This window comes from Hemiscyllium ocellatum, chromosome 16, assembly GCF_020745735.1.
Source record: "Hemiscyllium ocellatum isolate sHemOce1 chromosome 16, sHemOce1.pat.X.cur, whole genome shotgun sequence".
In the NCBI taxonomy this organism is placed as follows: Eukaryota; Metazoa; Chordata; class Chondrichthyes; order Orectolobiformes; family Hemiscylliidae; genus Hemiscyllium; species Hemiscyllium ocellatum.
The window spans coordinates 46,723,157-46,741,380 of NC_083416.1; the positions used below are offsets into that span (position 1 = coordinate 46,723,157).

At 41.6% G+C, this 18,224-nt stretch overlaps 1 protein-coding gene across 1 annotated transcript in view; it reads left to right on the top strand.

The window, feature by feature from the left end:
* Positions 1-5,419: 5,419 nt before the first annotated feature.
* The window catches only part of LOC132823071 (collagen alpha-1(XXIII) chain-like), a 241,715-nt gene continuing 228,910 nt past the window's right edge, over positions 5,420-18,224 (top strand). Inside the window, exon 1 of the mRNA XM_060836612.1 lies at positions 5,420-6,044. Coding sequence (XP_060692595.1) covers positions 5,754-6,044 — 291 coding nt within the window. The 5' untranslated portion in view covers positions 5,420-5,753. The remainder of the gene's footprint in view (positions 6,045-18,224) is intronic.

An 18,224-nucleotide genomic window follows, 5' to 3' on the forward strand; every position in this document is an offset into this window, starting at 1 on the left:
TCTTTTTGTGGCTAGTTGATGTTCATGTATCCTGGTGGCTAGTTTTCTGCCTATTTGTCCAATGTAGTGCATGTTACAATTCTGGCAAAATATTTTGTAAATAACATTAGTTTTGCTTGTCTGTATTGTTTTTTAAAGTTCATTAGCTGCTGTTTTAGTGTGTTGGTGGTTCGTGGGCTACCATGATGCCAAGAGTTATGAGTAGACTGGCAGTCATTTCCGAGATGTCTTTGATGTAGGGGAGAGTGAATAGGATTTCTGGATGTGCTTTGTCTGCTTGTTTGGGTTTGTTGCTGAGAAATTGACGGACTACGTTCATTGGGTACCCATTCTTTTTTAATACAATTTACTGGTGATTTTCCTCTGCTCTTCGTAGTTCCTCTGTGCTGCAGTGTGTGGTGGCTCATTGAAATAATGTTCTATTGCAGCTTTGTTTGTGGATGTTGAGATGAGTGCTTCTATAGTTCAGTATTTGGTCATGTAGATTCTTTTCATGTAGATACTGGTTTGAAGTTCCCCATTGGCTGTTCGCTCTACTGCGACATCTAGGATTGGTGGTATGTTGTTGCTTTCTTCCTCTTTAGTGAGTCTTATGCCAGTAAGGATATTATTGATGGTCTTGAAGGTTTCCTCTAATTTGTTTCATGATGAGAAAGGTGTCATCCACGTAGCGGACCCAAAGTTTGGGTTGGATGGTTGGCAGAACTGTTTGTTCGAGTCTCTGGATTACTGCCTCTGCTAAGAACCCTGATATCAGAGATCCCATTGGGTGTTCCATTGGTTTGTCTGTAGGTCTGATTGAAGGTGAATGGTTGGTAAGGCATAGGTCCACTTGTTTGATGATACTGACCTTGCTGATGAATTTGGTGTTGTTTGGTGTTTGTGTCTTTGGTTCTTCTAATAGTGTAGTCAGTGTTTCCTTGGCCAGGTTGATGTTGATGGATGTGAATAGGGCTGTTACATCAAAAGAGACCATTATTTCATTGTGTTCTATCCTGGTATCTTTGGGGTCTTCAGGAATTCTTGGGTGGAATGGATGGAGTGGTGTGTGTCTTCTACTAAGTGTTTTAGTCTTTGGTGTGTAGCTCTTTGGCTAATCTGTAAGTTTATGTTCCAGGTAGCGAGACTATGGGTCTGAGGGGAGCTCCTGGTTTGTGAATTTTGGGTTATCTGTAGAGACATGGTGCATTGGATCTGTCTGATTTCATTTCTTGGAAGTCAGTCTTATTTATTTCTCTATATTTCTGAAAATCTTTGAGTCAGGCTACGATTTCGTTCTCTAGTTGTGGGGTCGGGTCTATCGCCACTTGTTGGTAAGTGTTGCTATCTGCAAGCAGTGCATTCACTTTCTCAATGTAGTCTCTTTGATTTAAAATGACTGTCAAGCGTTTTGTGTCAGCAGGTAGGATAACAATTTTTTTTAGTCCCTCTAGTGCTTTTCTTTCTTGTGTATTGAGTGTGTTTCCTGCTTAATGTTGGTGTGACTGTCTGTCTGATGGTTTGCTGGATTTCTTCTGTGAGTTTGTCATCTTTCAATGCTGCTAAGAAATCTTTCTTGTCTGCATCCTGGAAGTTGTAATTTAATCCTCTAAGACAGCTTTTTCAGTGTCTTTTAAGGGTCGGTCACATAAGTTTTATATCCATGCTTCTGTGTTGTTAGTGTTGTTATTTTGTGTAAGTTTATCTAGTTTTACCTGCAGGTCTAGTTTTTTCCATTTTCTGTGTTTGTCGCTGTCTAATGCCTATGGTTTGCTGTACTGTGTCTGTTTATTCAGGGTCTGTTGCATTAGTGAGTAAGGTTTGTTGGCGTGAGATTTCCCGGTTGTATTTACGGAGTCTGTTATGGGCATCTAATCATTTCTGTCAGCATCCTGCAGCCATTTTGCTCTGCTATTCTTTTGGCTAGTGGGATGTTAAGGGGAGGTTTGCATTTAAGACATTTAGGTACCTGTTTCCTTAGGCATTCGTGCAGAAAGTATAGCTATTTGCGGGTGGCGCTCTGTCAGATGGCATTGGTTTCCCATTTTCTGGCCAGTTTTAGCATATTGCGCACAAAGGTATTAGCAAGTTTTGAGAAGATTTGTAGCTCAAGGTGAGGTTCTAGATGTAAGTTTGCTCACAGAGCTGGAAGAACACCACTTTGACTGGGCCAACACATCCCATCTGAGGACAAGCCAAACAGAGATGCACAAGAGAATTCCTCGAAGCATGGCATTCCAACTGGAACTCTATGAACAAACACACTGACTTGGATCCCATTTACCACCCCCTTAAAAAAAGAACAGCAAATGATATCACCACAGGAAATTATGTCAACAACCCTAGAAAACCTAAAAACATAAATTAAAAGTGGGCCACCCCACCAGTGCTTCACTGGAGGTTCACTGATAATGTTACCTAGTATGGTGACGAAATGTCTGAAAACAAACCTTCCAGCTCAACGAGCAAACTTACACCCAGTGCCTTTCTATCTTCTGATTTATTCCTGACTACTCCTAGGAGGCCTGTGCACAACTTCCATTAATAATTTCTTTCCTTTGCAGTTCCTCACTCTACCCACACATTACATGCCTTCTGCCTCTATATCAATGCTTGCTTTCAATATAATTTAATTTCTTACTGACAAGGCAACCATGTCCCCTTTGCCTGTCTTTTTGATAGGCAATGCATCCTTATATATTTACTTCCTAGCACTAATTACCCCTATCTGTGCTACTAACTTATTTACATTGGTTCATCTACTGTGTGTATTTAAGTACATCACCTTCAGTCCTGTGTTGATTGCCTCTTTCTCATAGTTGTCCCCTTATCTACTGTGTCTGAAGTTAGATTTCTGTCCTATTGTTCTGGAAGTTTTAATAACCCTGCTGAGTCCTCATTCTTCATGCTTCCCCAACCTCCCTCAACTTTTTCCATGCAATTGATCCCTTCATTTAAAGCCCTATCCATAGCCCCAATTATGTGATTTACCAGGACGCTGTTCCCATTATGATTTAGGCACACCCACTCCATCAGAACAACTCCCTACTTCCCCAGTATTGGTGCCAAAGTTCCATGAATTCAAACCTGTTTCACCCACACCAACCTTTGACCCATGCATTTACCTCTAATTTTATTGACTCTATAGCTGATAATAGTCCAGGTATTATTGTCTTTTTGGTTCACATTCCCTCAGCAGAACCTCATTCCCCTTTCTACCTATATCATTTGCACTTCTGTGGAATACGACAACTGGACCTTTTCCCTCCCATTCCCAGGTTCCACTGCAGTCAAGAGTAGATATCCTGAATGCGGGCATCAGGCAGGCAGTACAGCCTTCAGTACCTATCACTTTTTGGACAGACAATGAAAAGGAAAATGAATTTACAGCAGAACTGGAAGTCTAGCTGTTTTTCTAAGCCTCTTGACAAAAAATGATAAGAGTAAAAAGCAAATTGAGAAGCATCCATTCTCTGAACTTGGATATCTACAAGCTTTGCCACGACTGCAGGTACAAAATATTAATTAAACAAGTGCTGCCTCAGGTTAAAACACAACCACAGGTTAAAACACAACTAACTGGCTGTTCTTGATCTTCCTTATACTAGACATTCCTCTTTAAACTTAATTACTAGTATGTGCATGTTTGTCATGTTTTATTTATCTCTGGGTTAGTATGTAATTAAATTCCTCTTTTACTCAAAACCTTGTAATTGGCCGAGTACTCCACTATCAAACTTGCCTTTGCAAGATTTGCTTGGGTGTATAAAATGCAGACTATTGTAATCTTTGTTGACAATTAGGGTTAACACCAGAATTTCCAGTATGACTTAGGGTTTAAGAAACATGAATGAATATTGTAGTAGGTAATATTGCGGTATTTTAAAGCCTGTAAAACTATTAACTGGACCAACCACATGTACAATGGTTAAAAATGCAGATCAGAGATTGGGATTTCTGCATCAAGTAATTTCATATCCTGAGTACCTAAGCCAGTCCCTTCAGAACAGTAGGACATACCTACATCTCACGGTAGGTGTAATCATTCAAAAAGACACTTCGCCATGCAATAGCAAAGCCATTTATAAATGAGCAATGAATGCTGGCTTACCCAGTGACACCAACATTCCCTGAGTCAATAAACAAAGGTGTTGAACATTAAAAAAGAAAATGCTGGAAGTGCTCAACAGCCAGTGACAGGGATGGAACTATAATGGCCTTAGAGGGCTAGGGTGTTAGTCTATATGTTTGCTGTCGCTGAACTAGAGGTGGAAGCTCGACAGGTATCATTGGAGCCGATCTCTGCAGAAGCCTTTTTTTTCAAAGATACAATAATATTATTTTTCCACTTCGTAAAACGTTTAAAAATCCACTGCATAATGCAGTCAGGCTATTGGTCTGTGAATGGTGAGATAGGTTTGTCGGTGGATTTTTTTTGTCTTCTTTTATTACACAACCGCCTAACTGTGGTAGTGCTTATATTTTCCCCAGCTCCCATGTTGTGTGTGTGCAGGTGTGAGACACAGTGAAAGACAAGATGTACAAATCTTTATTCAATTCCCACCACCAGGAAGAAAGGAAACACTAGGGTGGCCTGTGACAAGCAGTGTCCTTCTCATCAAAGGGCAATGCTGCATGATCAAAAAAGTGAAGGGAAAGGTGGGGATAAAATCAAAATAGAGTTGGAGGGGAAAATAGGTTGTCGACGGGGTATAGATGACAGGTATGTGGGTAGAAAGGTGGAATTGTGTTATTCAGGTGTGGTAGTGGTGTCAATTTTGTAGTTAACCAGGAGTTAGAGCAGGTTTTATTTCTTTTAACTTTTCCTGGGATATTGCAAAGGTAAATTAGTCTCGACCCTCCCAAGTCTCCGACTTAAAGTTAGACTGAGCAGGACAAGACATCAGTCTCCACCCTCAGTGTCGCCAACTCGCCGCCGGAGGGCGATAGAAAGACAACCAAATAATCAGGAGACCCAAAGTATCAAAAGTATGTTGAATTTCAGCAATTGGAGCCAGCCTTCATGATATCATTTTCTTGTGTTTCTTCTAGATCGCGATGGTATAAATAAATATTTCAACGTATCCTGAGTCGAAGCCGACGCGAGGGCAGCACATGTTCCCTTATTTATTTATTGTGAGTTTAATTATTGTCGCAGGGTCATGGATTCTGGTGATGTTTAGAGGATGTGAGATCTAGCACAACCTTTCACCATTACTGTTTATTATTGTTTTACTTAGAATATTAGAGATACTTTGGGCTCAGCTGATTGTCCCGAACATACCATTTTCTATTGTCTCTTCAAAGTTGTTCCACGTTTTTATAATGATTGTGGTTTTCATGCGGTTTCCTGTTGAGTGTAGCGTGGGCGGGGTCACGTCAGTTGGCTTTGCATAAGTAAATATCCAAGATCTGGGAGAGGGAATGAGAGGTGGGGAAGTTATTGCAGCATTTACTCTAAATGTTGGCTAATCACAGACATGTTGTTTATTGTCAGGACTTGATTCACACTTCAAAACCTTTTTTTCCTCTTTTAAATACTGCATTACTGGTTTTAATGAGCAGGGGAGAATATTAACGACTGCCACACCGAAATAGAACAGAGAAGCAACCGTCAGGAATTTACGCAAAGTGTGTGAACACTTGATATTGCAGAACTCGTTCAATTCCGGATTATTCTGTTTTCGACAAAACTTGATTAATTTTGGTTGGCTCTTTTATTTTAATGCTGGTATACACTCGCCTTCACAAGTGGCGCTGCTAAGTTCTGTAAGATGGTCAAGAATGATCAGCCACCTAAAGCTGGGAAAATTGAAACAACGATGCTAACATCAAAACCTATAAATTGTTTAAGGACACTGCCAACAGTAGTCAGTTTATTGCTATCAGTCGTTTCTGTTGTGTTTTGCCTGTTTCTCAATGTTAAAACTGCGAGATTGCAAGATAGAGTAAAGTTGTTGGAAAATCAAAAAGGAAGCTTTTCGTTGCAAGCAGTGCGGGAGATTTTATGGGACGATGCAAATTTACTGCCCTTACTACAGAAAAGAATCGACGAACTTCAAGAGGTAAATAATCATATTCTATAGAGTGACTGATAGTGTAGCAAATATATCTACTTACCGAGACTTGGGTTGCAACCAGATTTCTGCCTTAAAGTAAGGATTTTTCAAACATTATTTTTCTCACTTTCTGCCACATTTGCACTTTCAATGAAACAAAATCCACTGTACGCTTCATTTGAGTATATCGTTACTGTGTATATAATTGTCATCGCTTGAAACATCATTTTCATTGATGTTTAACTTACATTTGTCCTGCATCTATTCAGGAGACTGTCATCTTGTCTCAGTAAGGTTTGTTAAAACAAAATTAAGTACTGAAAATAAATAAAACAGTTTTTCTATGATACTTTGTTTCACACATTTACATTTTCCAATCCTATTAAAAGGTTAATATTTTGTGTAAATATTTCGGTAAGAATCCATGTTAGAGAACCTGGTTGACATTTTTAGCAATTAGAGAAGCATGCCCTCAGCATTTTGCTATATTTTGAGAATGAACTATTAGCTTTACAATTATTTGTTGACCATACCAATTGTGACATCACATAATAGATTCCTGTAGGGATTAGGGACAAGCAGCAGAATGCACAGTAAACTGGCTACAAAGCAGAAAACAGACTGATAGAAGGCAGGAAGTGGTCTTACACAAGATTTGAAACAACCAAAATTGTTAAGTCGGAATTGTTTAAAGGAAATTAAGAATTAAACTTGTGGAAGTACAAAAGTTACATTGTGGTGTGCCATTAATACCATGGAAGACTGACAAAATACACTTGCCAAATAGCCATGTAAATGGCAAATTACTCTCGATGTAGAACAAGCTATTACATTTGTTTGGAGGTGAGGAAAGAAAGAGGCCACCAACTCCTCCAACAACAGCTATTTAAATGAGCTAACAGAACAAAATGACTTGAGGGTAAATTCACAAATCAGTAGATTCAGAATGCAGGATAACAAAGCAATAGTTATTGCCAATTTCTCAAGTAAAAAAAATTAAAATCAGAAGTTATGTTAAACCTGCACTGACATGTTATTAAATCACACGGGGGTTGATTTGTCCAGTTTCCCTTTGCATGTTAGGAAAACTATTTAAAATTCATTTTTGGTGAGACACTCACTTAAGGACAGAATTCCAGGATTTTGATCTAGTGACAATGAAAGAATGAGTATTTTGAAGTCAGGGTGGGAGTTTTTTGGTGGGAAACTTGCATGGAGAGAGTCATGGAATTGTTCAGCACAAAAACAGACACCTTTGGTCAAACCCATCTGTGCCAACCAGCTTCTAAATTTATCTTGTCCCATTTGCCCATATCCTTTGGCCCATATCCTTCTTCATTCCCTTGCTGCCGCAAGAGGTGTAAAACTTGTGCCCACACTTCCCCCACCCTCACCTCCATCCAAGGCCTCAAAGGCCCTTATCACATCTGGTAGAGATTTTCCTGCACATCCACCCACCTTATGGACTGCGTCTGTTGCCCTTGGTATGGTCTCCTCTACTTTGGGGAGACAGAATGTCAATTCTTGGAGCATTTAAAGGAACACCTCTGGGACAAGCACCCAACAATCCCACCACCTTCTGGCCAACTACTTCAACTCCCCCTTGCACTCTAGTAAGGGTACGCAAGTCGTGGGCCTCGTCCACCGCCAAATCCATGCCACCCGAAGTCTGGAGGAAGAACGCTTCATCTTCCGCCTTAGGACCCTCTGACCAGATGGCATCAACTTTGACTAGTTTACAAATCTCACCTCATCCCAGATTCAACCCCTCTTGCTCTATCCCACCTGGCCATCTTCCTTCTCACCTATCTGCTCCACTCTCCCCACTCGCCTATCACAATCACCTCCACCTGAATATCCCTATCACCTTCCCAGGCCCAACCATACCCTCCTATTTATCTCTCAGATCCCTTTTCTTCCCCCGCTACCCCACACATTCCTAATGAAGGGCTTATGCCTGAAACGTTGACTCTCCTGCTCCTCAGAAGCTGCTTGACATGCTGTGCTTTGCCAATGCCACAACATTTGACCCTGGCTATCCAGAATCTGCAGTCCTCACTTTCTCTCAGCAGAAAGATATTGGACTGACAATGAAATTGAGTTATTTGGAGGCTCTGTTAATGTGGAGTTGAGTCCACAAATAGCCTGACCTTAGCTGAATGGTGAAACAAACTCAGTGCCAAATAGCTTACTCCTGCTCCCAATCCAAATGTTCTTGTGTATTTTCTGGTCTCACCGCCCATGTTACTTCATCTTAAATTAAATATATTGGTCTGTTTCATCTGGCATAAATCAGTTTCATCATTAAGATTATTCCTATTGCAATAAGGCAAAACCGGGGACCATAAATGTATGAGAATCACTAATAATTCAATGAATTTGGAACAAACGTTTTACTCAAAATCTGGACTTGCTACTTTATGGATATTGAAATGGTGAGAACAGATGCATTTAAAGGAAGTTAAATCTGTACATGAGGAAAGGAATGGATGAATATGCTGACTGTAGTGATTGTAATGAAGTCAACCAGGTAGAATGAGTTCCGTGATTGGGGCTGTTAATCTGGTCCAATCAGGGAGCCCTGGCTGACAGATATAAACACGAGTGTCGCACCTTGTGTCTTTCACTGTGTCTCACACCTGCACACACACAACATGGGTAACAAATAGGAAAAAAAGAATATGAGTGTCAGGCATCCTGTTCACTCCGAAAGTTGGAAAAAATAAATAAATAAACACAAGTGTCATAGGTTCTGTTCACTCTGAACAAGCTGGACTAGTCTCCAGTACTATGCACATGTAAATAAAGGGTGACTTGGTGATGAGATACTAGTATTTGTGGCATTAGTTCATTAATGGTGAAATTAACTAACATGCTCTAGGGGCATCTTCTCTCATAATATTAGCATAGATTTGATGAACTGAATGTCTATATTGTCAATCCTTATGTAATATAGTGCCCAAGTATTGGCAAGTAAAGTATATGTAAAATCAGAATAATTTTGTTCAGAAAATACAACAGGTAATTCATGTTATCATAGTTTCTGGGCAGTCAATCTTTGTTCCAAATGTTTCCTTAGTTAAAACAAATTGTTGAAATTACTACACAGTTGTACTGATAAAACCAAAAAATATTTTGGAACCAAATGCTCTGAGATCTCCAATGTATTTCAATTAACATATGTATTCAATAAAGCGGTTACATATTTAATGAAATACAAAGCTTGACATACAATGATATGGTAAGAGCTGGTCTGTTTCTAACTAGCTAAATTGAACATGCAACAGATGATTATTTTCCTGAACATGATTATGGGCTTAACCTCAAAAGTTCAGATTAACATAGTTCTGCCTTAGGAATTTGACAATGTCTTGAATCCTGATTCAGTCTTCAGACCTGAGCATGTTAAACGATTTTAAACTTTGCTATGTGAGTGCAAGGTTTAATTTTAAATAGCTACATTAACAATAATATGAACCACTTCCACTGAAATCATTTTCATTATACATTGTTTTAACAACAGCATTCCCCAAGTATAACACAATGAGTAAATCATTTTCAATAAACCAAAAAGGCTTTCCTACTCTTTAGCATAATCATTTATAATTGGAAAAACATTTAAAATGATTTTGAAATTGTTGTAAAGAAAATGAACAAAGTCTGGCATCAAATAATGCTGCTAGAGGTCTTACCGTGCCAAGTGCTAGCAGTAAGCAGTTAACACGTTAGACTCCTGTACAAAAAAAAGAGATTATTTATGCCAGTAGTAAGACATAAGAAAAAAAAAATCATTCAGCCTCTAAATGAATGAGTGTGTCAACTCAAAGAAAAGAAAAATGAAGGATAAGTAAAACCAAATATGGAAAATGAAGTAATCATAGGAATGTTTTGAAATGGTTAAAAATAATACAGGAGGTGTAACTGGAAGTTGATAACTATATTTAAGATGTTGAACACAAAAATGAAAAAGCTTAATGCTAGCTTACAAACAGTTGTCAAACATGTTAGAGTCCTTGAGGTTATAAATAATTGCAAAAATGAAGCAGATACAATAAATGTTTGAAATATCAAACAAGTATTTTCTAGAAATATTCACTAAAGGGACTATAATTAATTTTCTACCTAACAAACCTCATGTGCAAAAGGATTTGGATATTAATAATTTCTGGCTCATTAATATGTTGGAAATCATTTCAAGAATTGTAAAGTGTTACAATCTCCTTGTAGACCAATTGCTTTAGAAAGAAATTTTAATTTTCAGCTAAAGGGTTGAAGAGAAAACATTTCACATTTTTATAGAAACAAAAGAATAAAAGCTACAGTCTAGATCTTCCATACGGTTGGACAGAAAAAAAGAGACACTTTTATTACAGGTGGGATTTGGGCCGGGAACCTTTTTCAGCTGAAATAGTCTTGTCTGAGCCAAGAACCCTTACAGCCAGCAGCAGAGTGGGTCAAAGTTGAAAACATGGCCTCCTTTTTATTTTTGATACCATCTGCCACATTCCAAGATTCAAAAATTCCAAAGCCACTTTGATAGATCTGAGATAAGGTGTGTCAGGTAAGTGGGAGTGTGAGTAGAGTGTCAACTGGGTGAGGGGCAGGGTGACAGATGGGTGGGGAGTAGGGTGACAGGTAAGTTGATGAGTGTTTAGGATAAGTTGAGGGGAGTCATCTTGGGAATTGGGAGTTTGGGAGGAGTTAGTTCAGAGTGGTAGCGTTTGGGGTGGGGGAACAGTTGTTGACTGTTTTAAGTTTGAGGGGCTGGGATGTACTTGGGGCCAGAACATTTGGGTCTGGACCAAGTGCTGAATCAGTAGGAGAGAGTCTGGTTGGTCTGAATGGAAGAGATGAAGACCCTGGTCAAGCCTGGAATAGGGAGACTTTAGATTAGGGCTGGAGTGCAATGGTGTGGGAGAGGACAATCAGCATCCGGGGAGGGTGCCAGTGTGAGTATTGGAGTGGAATGCAGTAATGATTTGGGTGGAGATGTGAGGGGGTTCAGTTTTATAGTTAGCCAGGAGTTCGAGCATGTTTTACTTCCTCTAACCTTTTCTGGATATCTATTGAGACAAGACTGTTGGAACTCCCCAAAGTCTCCAACTACACCTCTGAGCTGGGGACATTTTCAGGGGGTTCAAGCTAATGGATAATTATTTTATTGGAAGATTGAACTTCCTTGGCATGAGTTCCCATCCCCACATTCCTCCATGATGAACCTTAGTATCTTGCAGCCAATAGTTCCTCTCTCTTACTTAAATCTTTATAGATTAATTTTGTCAGAAAGTTTTCAGGGCTAGGCCCTTGCTTCTCTCAATCTCTTCTCTGTAGCAGCATGAATTGTATGAGCCTTGTATACAGATACAAATGCTGATTAGCTATGCTTGAGATCCCAACTCTGTCTGATCTTGGAAGCAAATGGACAATGTAAAACAATATTGTATAAAAAGCCAGTATTATCTACGCTTTTCTAGGACTTTGAAGATTCCCATTCTACCAACTGTTTTCACACAGGCTGCTACCAATGTCTCCAAGTCTAAACACCTTTCACTTATTCGCAGTTTAAAAAATCTGGACCCCTTTTTAATTTCTAACAATGAAGGCATCCAGACTTGCTGTGAGGCAGACTTTATCCATTTCATTTTAAGGGCACAGTAACAAACAATTATATAAACGTTATAATTGTAAAAATGGCCCACATGGTATATGCAGAAATATCGGAATTGTTAGAAAAAAAGAACAGCATCTGTCTATTTTGCCTTCTACTATTACTGTATTATGACTGTTATAATTAGTCAACAGCTTTATTACAATCAATCATGATCAATGAACTTATAACAGACCTAGAAATAAGGTCAGAAAATCATCAGTCATGGAAATTTTGGGCCCTGCACCACAGGTCCAAGATTGCACGTTTCACCCAATGAGGATATACATACTAAAGGACAGATTTGCAGTCACATACATATAATCTATTCATTCTCTATAATTAGATAGAAATCTACCCAATTTGGAGTAAAATGCATCAATACATGAAATACTCTTAACATTCATGTTCAATACATTAGTTACTCACCCTTGTGTCTAAAATTTATGTTGGTTTATCAGTCTTCAAGTGCAGACCATGTCCTCTGATTCTATTTTTTTGGATAAAATAATGGAGCTCATACACCCCTTATCAAAGGGAAACGTGAGGTTCCCATAGATCCACTGTTTCATAGAGAGAGATGACTGATTTGTGAGTTTAATTTGAGGGTCACCACCTTTCCAGTGAGGAGCAACATTGAGAAGGCAGAACCTTCTAGTGGCCTCAGCTGGTGTGGGAATTGAACTTGTGTTGTTGGTGTCACTCTGCAGTACGGACTAACCATCCAGCAAACTGAGCTAACTGTACTACTCAAAATTGATGTGACAGGGTTGTTTACGTATGGCATTTGTTAACATTGCCAATACATACTGTTTTGCTGCTTCCGATGCTTGATAAAGTTGTTTTCGGGTATGCATGGTACTTCTGAATGCTCACTTACTCTTTGTTGAGGCAAATTAGTTTTCAACCTTGATCATAATGGTCATGTAAGCAATATAAAGGACAACAAGGTCATGAATTGTGGTGGAATTCTGCTGCAGTTGGTGATCCATGGATAATCAGTTTTGAACTGCTCGGTCTGTTCTTAATATATCCCAGCAGTAGTATCAATTTTGATGCAAGCCACCCAGTGAGACAGAAAACCAAGATGTCTTCCTTTATGGGTAAAGTTTCTTGACTACCCATCTTACGGCTGCTTCCATACACATATTACAGGTGCTCCATTTATACACGTGTATTTTCACAATTAATAGCCACCATCTGTTCCTTTTTCTTAACTTGAAATAAAAACATTCAGACTTGTAACAATATGATTAACTAGACATTTACATAGTTCCACTAAACATGGAGACACATTCTCATTGTAAAGAGAAGATTTAATAATGGTGAAGTTTAAATATTTTCTCACTACCTGTTCAAACCTAGGACAACTGATTCACCAGTTTACAGAAGGCAGCAGTAAATAGTGGTGAATAGGAGGTAATTTTGCCCATCTTTAGGCCATGAGACTTTATGATTCAAAATCATTGTTGAGAGCCACAGTCACTTGACTGTATGCCACTGTACTGTCAAATCTTGGGTGGTCTTTGCTGATGGGAGCTTTTGACCCTACCTAAAAAAATATGACTATGGCAGTTTCCGTCTATTAATGGAAATAATTTAATTTTTTAAAAATATATTATTTAATAGCTTTTCTTTTACCAATGTTCTTTCCCCACTTCTGAAGGCCTAATCATCTGCATAGTTGCATGAGATTTACTAGTAAGATTTTATAGCATGTAGGATTGTGTCTAACCTTCCTGGCAGCCAAGTGAACAGGGCCCTAACTATCTGCTCAGTACAATCTTGATGCTGAGATAGGATACTTTAAAAATCTTCCTGCATGATAACAGTACCAAGATAAAATCATCACTCATATGTCGCAAAATGTCAAAGGGCCTGAATCCGCTGTTTTGGCTCCATGTGCTACCCAGTTTCCAGGTTATCCTAGAAAGGGAAGATGTCTCAAAAATTTGATTAACAGATGAAAGCAGCAGTCTTATGCTGTCATGAAGTACTTCTTAAATATCAATATTCTGGCATTAAGCTAAAAAGGCATTTTCCTACGCAACCAATAAGTGGTGTAATATAAGTTCCAGTGATAGTGTGATGCTACATGTATAGGCCATACATCCCAATGATTGTACTATATCAAACAATACATCCTGTTGACCATTCGCAGTGAACAGTAGGCCAGCAAGTCTTCAAACAGTACACCCACCATCAGATGTTATTCTGCTGTTGCAAATCATCTTATTAAATAATAATTCAGTCTGCTAAGAGTTAAACCAGAAACAGTTTTAGATCATGAGCTGGCAGAGTGATGTATTTGTGTGTGCTAAAAGCTACGCGCATAAACACTCAGGACCATATAGAGTCATAGAGATATACAGCATGGAAACAGACCCATCTGTCCATACCGACCAGATATCCCAACCCAATCTAGTCCCACTTGCCAGCACCCGGCCCATATCCCTCCAAATGCTTCCTATTCATATACCCATCCAAATGCCTTTTAAATGTTGCAATTGCACCAGCCTCCACCACATCCTCTGGCAGCTCATTCCATACACATACCACTCTCTGCATGAAAAAGTTGCCCCTTAGGTCTCTTTTATATCTTTCCCCTCTCACCCTAAACCTATGTCCTCTAGTTCTGGACTCCCCGATCCCAGAGAAAAGACTTTGTCTATTTGTCCTATCGATGCCCGTCATAATTAAGGTCACCGCTCAGCCTCCGATGCTCCAGGGAAAACAGCTCCAGCCTGTTCAGCCTCTCCCTACAGCTCAAATCCTCCAACCCTGGCAATACCCTTGTAAAATTTTTCTGAACCCTTTCAAGTTTCACAGCATCTTTCTGATAGGGAGGAGACCAGAATTGCATGCAATATTCCAACAGTGGCCTAACCAATGTCTTGCACAGCTGCAGCATGACCTCCCAACTCCTGTACTCAATACTCTGACTAATAAAGGAAAGCATACCAAACGCCTTCTTCACTATTCTATCTACCTAAGAATCTACTTTCAAGGAGCTATGAACCTGCACTCTAAGGTCTCTTTGTTCAGCAACACTCCCTAGGACTTTACCATTGAGTGTATAAGTAAAAAGTGAGGTCTGCAGATGCTGGAGATCAGAGCTGAAAATGTGTTGCTGGTTAAAGCACAGCAGGTTAGGCAGCATCCAAAGAACAGGAAATTCGACATTTCGGGCCAGAGCCCTTCATCAGGAATGAGGAGAGTGTGCCAGGCAGGCTAAGATAAAAGGTAGGGAGGAGGGACTAGGGGGAGGGGCGATGGAGATGTGATAGGTGGAAGGAGGTCAAGGTGAGGGTGATGGGCCGGAGTGGGGTGGGGGCGGAGAGGTCAGGAAGAAGATTGCAGGTTAGGAGGGCGGTGCTGAGTTCGAGGGAACCGACTGAGACAAGGTGGGGGGAGGGGAAATGAGGAAACTGGAGAAATCTGAGTTCATTCCTTGTGGTTGGAGGCTTCCCAGGCAGAAGATGAGGCGCTCTTCCTCCAACCGTCGTGTTGTTATGTTCTGCCGATGGAGGAGTCCAAGGACCTGCATGTCCTCGGTGGAGTGGGACAGAGAGTTAAAGTGTTGAGCCACGGGGTGGTTTGGTTGGTTGGTCCGGGCGTCCCAGAGGTGTTCCCTGAAGCGTTCCGCAAGTAGGCGGCCCGTCTCCCCAATATAGAGGAGGCCACATCGGGTGCAGCGGATGCAATAGATGATGTGTGTGGAGGTGCAGGTGAATTTGTGGTGGATATGGAAGGATCCCTTGGGGCCTTGGAGAGAAGTAAGGGAGGAGGTGTGGGCGCAAGTTTTACATTTCCTGCGGTTGCAGGGGAAGGTGCCGGGAGTGGAGGTTGGGTTGGTGGGGGGTGTGGACCTGACGAGGGAGTCACAAAGGGAGTGGTCTTTGCGGAACGCTGATAGGGGAGGGGAGGGAAATATATCCCTGGGGGTGGGGTCCGTTTGGAGGTGGCGGAAATGACGGCGGATGATACGCTGTATACGGAGGTTGGTGGGGTGGTAGGTGAGAACCAGTGGCGTTCTGTCTTGGTGGCAGTTGGAGGAGCGGGGCTCAAGGGCGGAGGAGCGGGAAGTGGAAGAGATGCGGTGGAGGGCATCGTCGATCACGTCTGGGGGGAATCTGCGGTCCTTGAAGAAGGAGGCCATCTGGGCTGTAGGTTTGGAACTGGTCCTCCTGGGAGCAGATGCGGCGGAGACGAAGGAATTAGGAATATGGGATGGCGTTTTTACAGGGGGCAGGGTGGGAGGAGGTGTAGTCCAGGTAGCTGTGGGAGTCAGTCGGTTTATAGTAGATGTCTGTGTTGAGTCGGTCGCCCGAGATAGAAATGGAAAGGTCTAGGAGGGGGAGGGAGGAGTCTGAGACAGTCCAGGTGAATTTGAGGTCGGGATGGAAGGTGTTAGTAAAGTTGATGAACTGTTCAACCTCCTACCACCACCACGAACCTCCGTATACAATGTATCATCCGCCGTCATTTCCACGACCTCCAAACGGACCCCACCACCAGGGATATATTTCCCTCCCCTCCCCTATCAGCGTTCCGCAAAGACCACTCCCTTTGTGACTCCCTCGTCAGGTCCACACCCCCCACCACCCCAACCTCCACTCCCGGCACCTTCCCCTGCAACCGCAGGAAATGTAAAACTTGTGCCCACACCTCCTCCCTTACATCTCTCCAAGGCCCCAAGGAATCATTCCATATCCGCCACAAATTCACCTGCACCTCCACACTCATCATCTATTGCATCCGTTGCACCCGATGTGGCCTCCTCTATATTGGGGAGACGGGCCGCCTACTTGCGGAACGCTTCAGGGAACACCTCTGGGACGCCCGGACCAACCAACCCAACCACCCCGTGGCTCAACACTTTAACTCTCTGTCCCACTCCACCGAGGACATGCAGGTCCTTGGACTCCTCCATCGGCAGAACATAACAACACGACGGTTGGAGGAAGAGCACCTCATCTTCCGCCTGGGAACCCTCCAACCACAAGAAATGAACTCAGATTTCTCCAGTTTCCTCATTTCCCCTCCCCCCACCTTGTCTCAGTCGGTTCCCTTGAACTCAGCACCGCCCTCCTAACCTGCAATCTTCCTCCTGACCTCTCCGCCCCCACCCCACTCCGGCCCATCACCCTCACCTTGACCTCCTTCCACCTATCACATCTCCATCACCCCTCCCCCTAGTCCCTCCTCCCTACCTTTTATCTTAGCCTGCCTGGCACACTCTCCTCATTCCTGATGAAGGGCTCTGGCCCGAAACGTCGAATTTCCTGTTCCTTGGATGCTGCCTAACCTGCTGTGCTTTAACCAGCAACACATTTTCAGCATTAAGTGTATAAGTCCTGCTAAGATTTGCTTTCCCAAAATGCAGCACCTCGCATTTATCTGAATTAAGCTCCATCTGCCACTTCTCAGCCCATTGGCCCATCTGGTCCAGATCCTGTTGTAATCTGAGGTAATCCTCTTCGCTGTCCACTACACCTCCAATTTTGGTGTCATCTGCAAACTTACTAACTGTACCTCTTATGCTCACAACCAAATCATTTATGTAAATGAAAAAAAGTAGTGGACCCAGCACCGATCCTTGTGGCACTCCACTGGTCACAGGCCTCCAATCTGAAAAACAACCCTTCACCACCACTACCTTCTGTCTTCTACCTTTGAGCCAGTTCTGCATCCAAATGGCTACTTCTCCCTTTATTCCATGAGATCTAACCTTGCTAATCAGTCTCTCATGGGGAACCTTGTCGAACGCCTGACTGAAGTCCATATAGATCACATCTACTACTCTGCCCTCATCAATCTTCTTTGTTACTTCTTCAAAAAACTCAATCAAGGTTGTGAGACATGTTTTCCCACACACAAAGCCATGTTTACTATCCCAAATCAGTCCTTGCTTTTCCAAATACATGTACATCCTGTCCCTCAGGATTTCCTCCAACAACTTGCCCACCACTGAGGTCAGGCTCACCAGTCTATAGTTCCCTGGCTTGTCTTTACTGCGCTTCTTAAACAGTGGCACCACATTTGCCAACCTCCAGTCTTCCGGCACCTCACCTGTGACTATCTCAGCAAGAAGCTCAGCAATCACTTCTGTAGCTTCCCACAGAGTTTTCGGGTACACCTGATCAGGTCCTGGGGATTTATCCACCTTTAACCATTTCAAGACATCCAGCACTTCCTCCTCTGTAATCTGGACATTTTGCAAAATGTCACCATCTATTTCCCTACAGTCTATGTTTTCCATATCCTTTTCCACAGTAAATACTGATGCAAAATATTCATTTAGTATCTCCTGCATTTTCTGTGGCTCCACACAACAGCTGCCTTGCTGATCTTTGAAGGGCCCTATTCTCTCCCTAGTTACCTTTTTGTCCTTAATATATTTGTCAAAACCTTCTGGATTCTCCTTAATTCTATTTGCCAAAGCTGTAAGATGTCCCCTTTTTGCCCTCCTGATTTCCCTCTTAAATATACTCCTACTGCCATTATACTCTTCTAAGGATTCACCCGATCTATCCTGT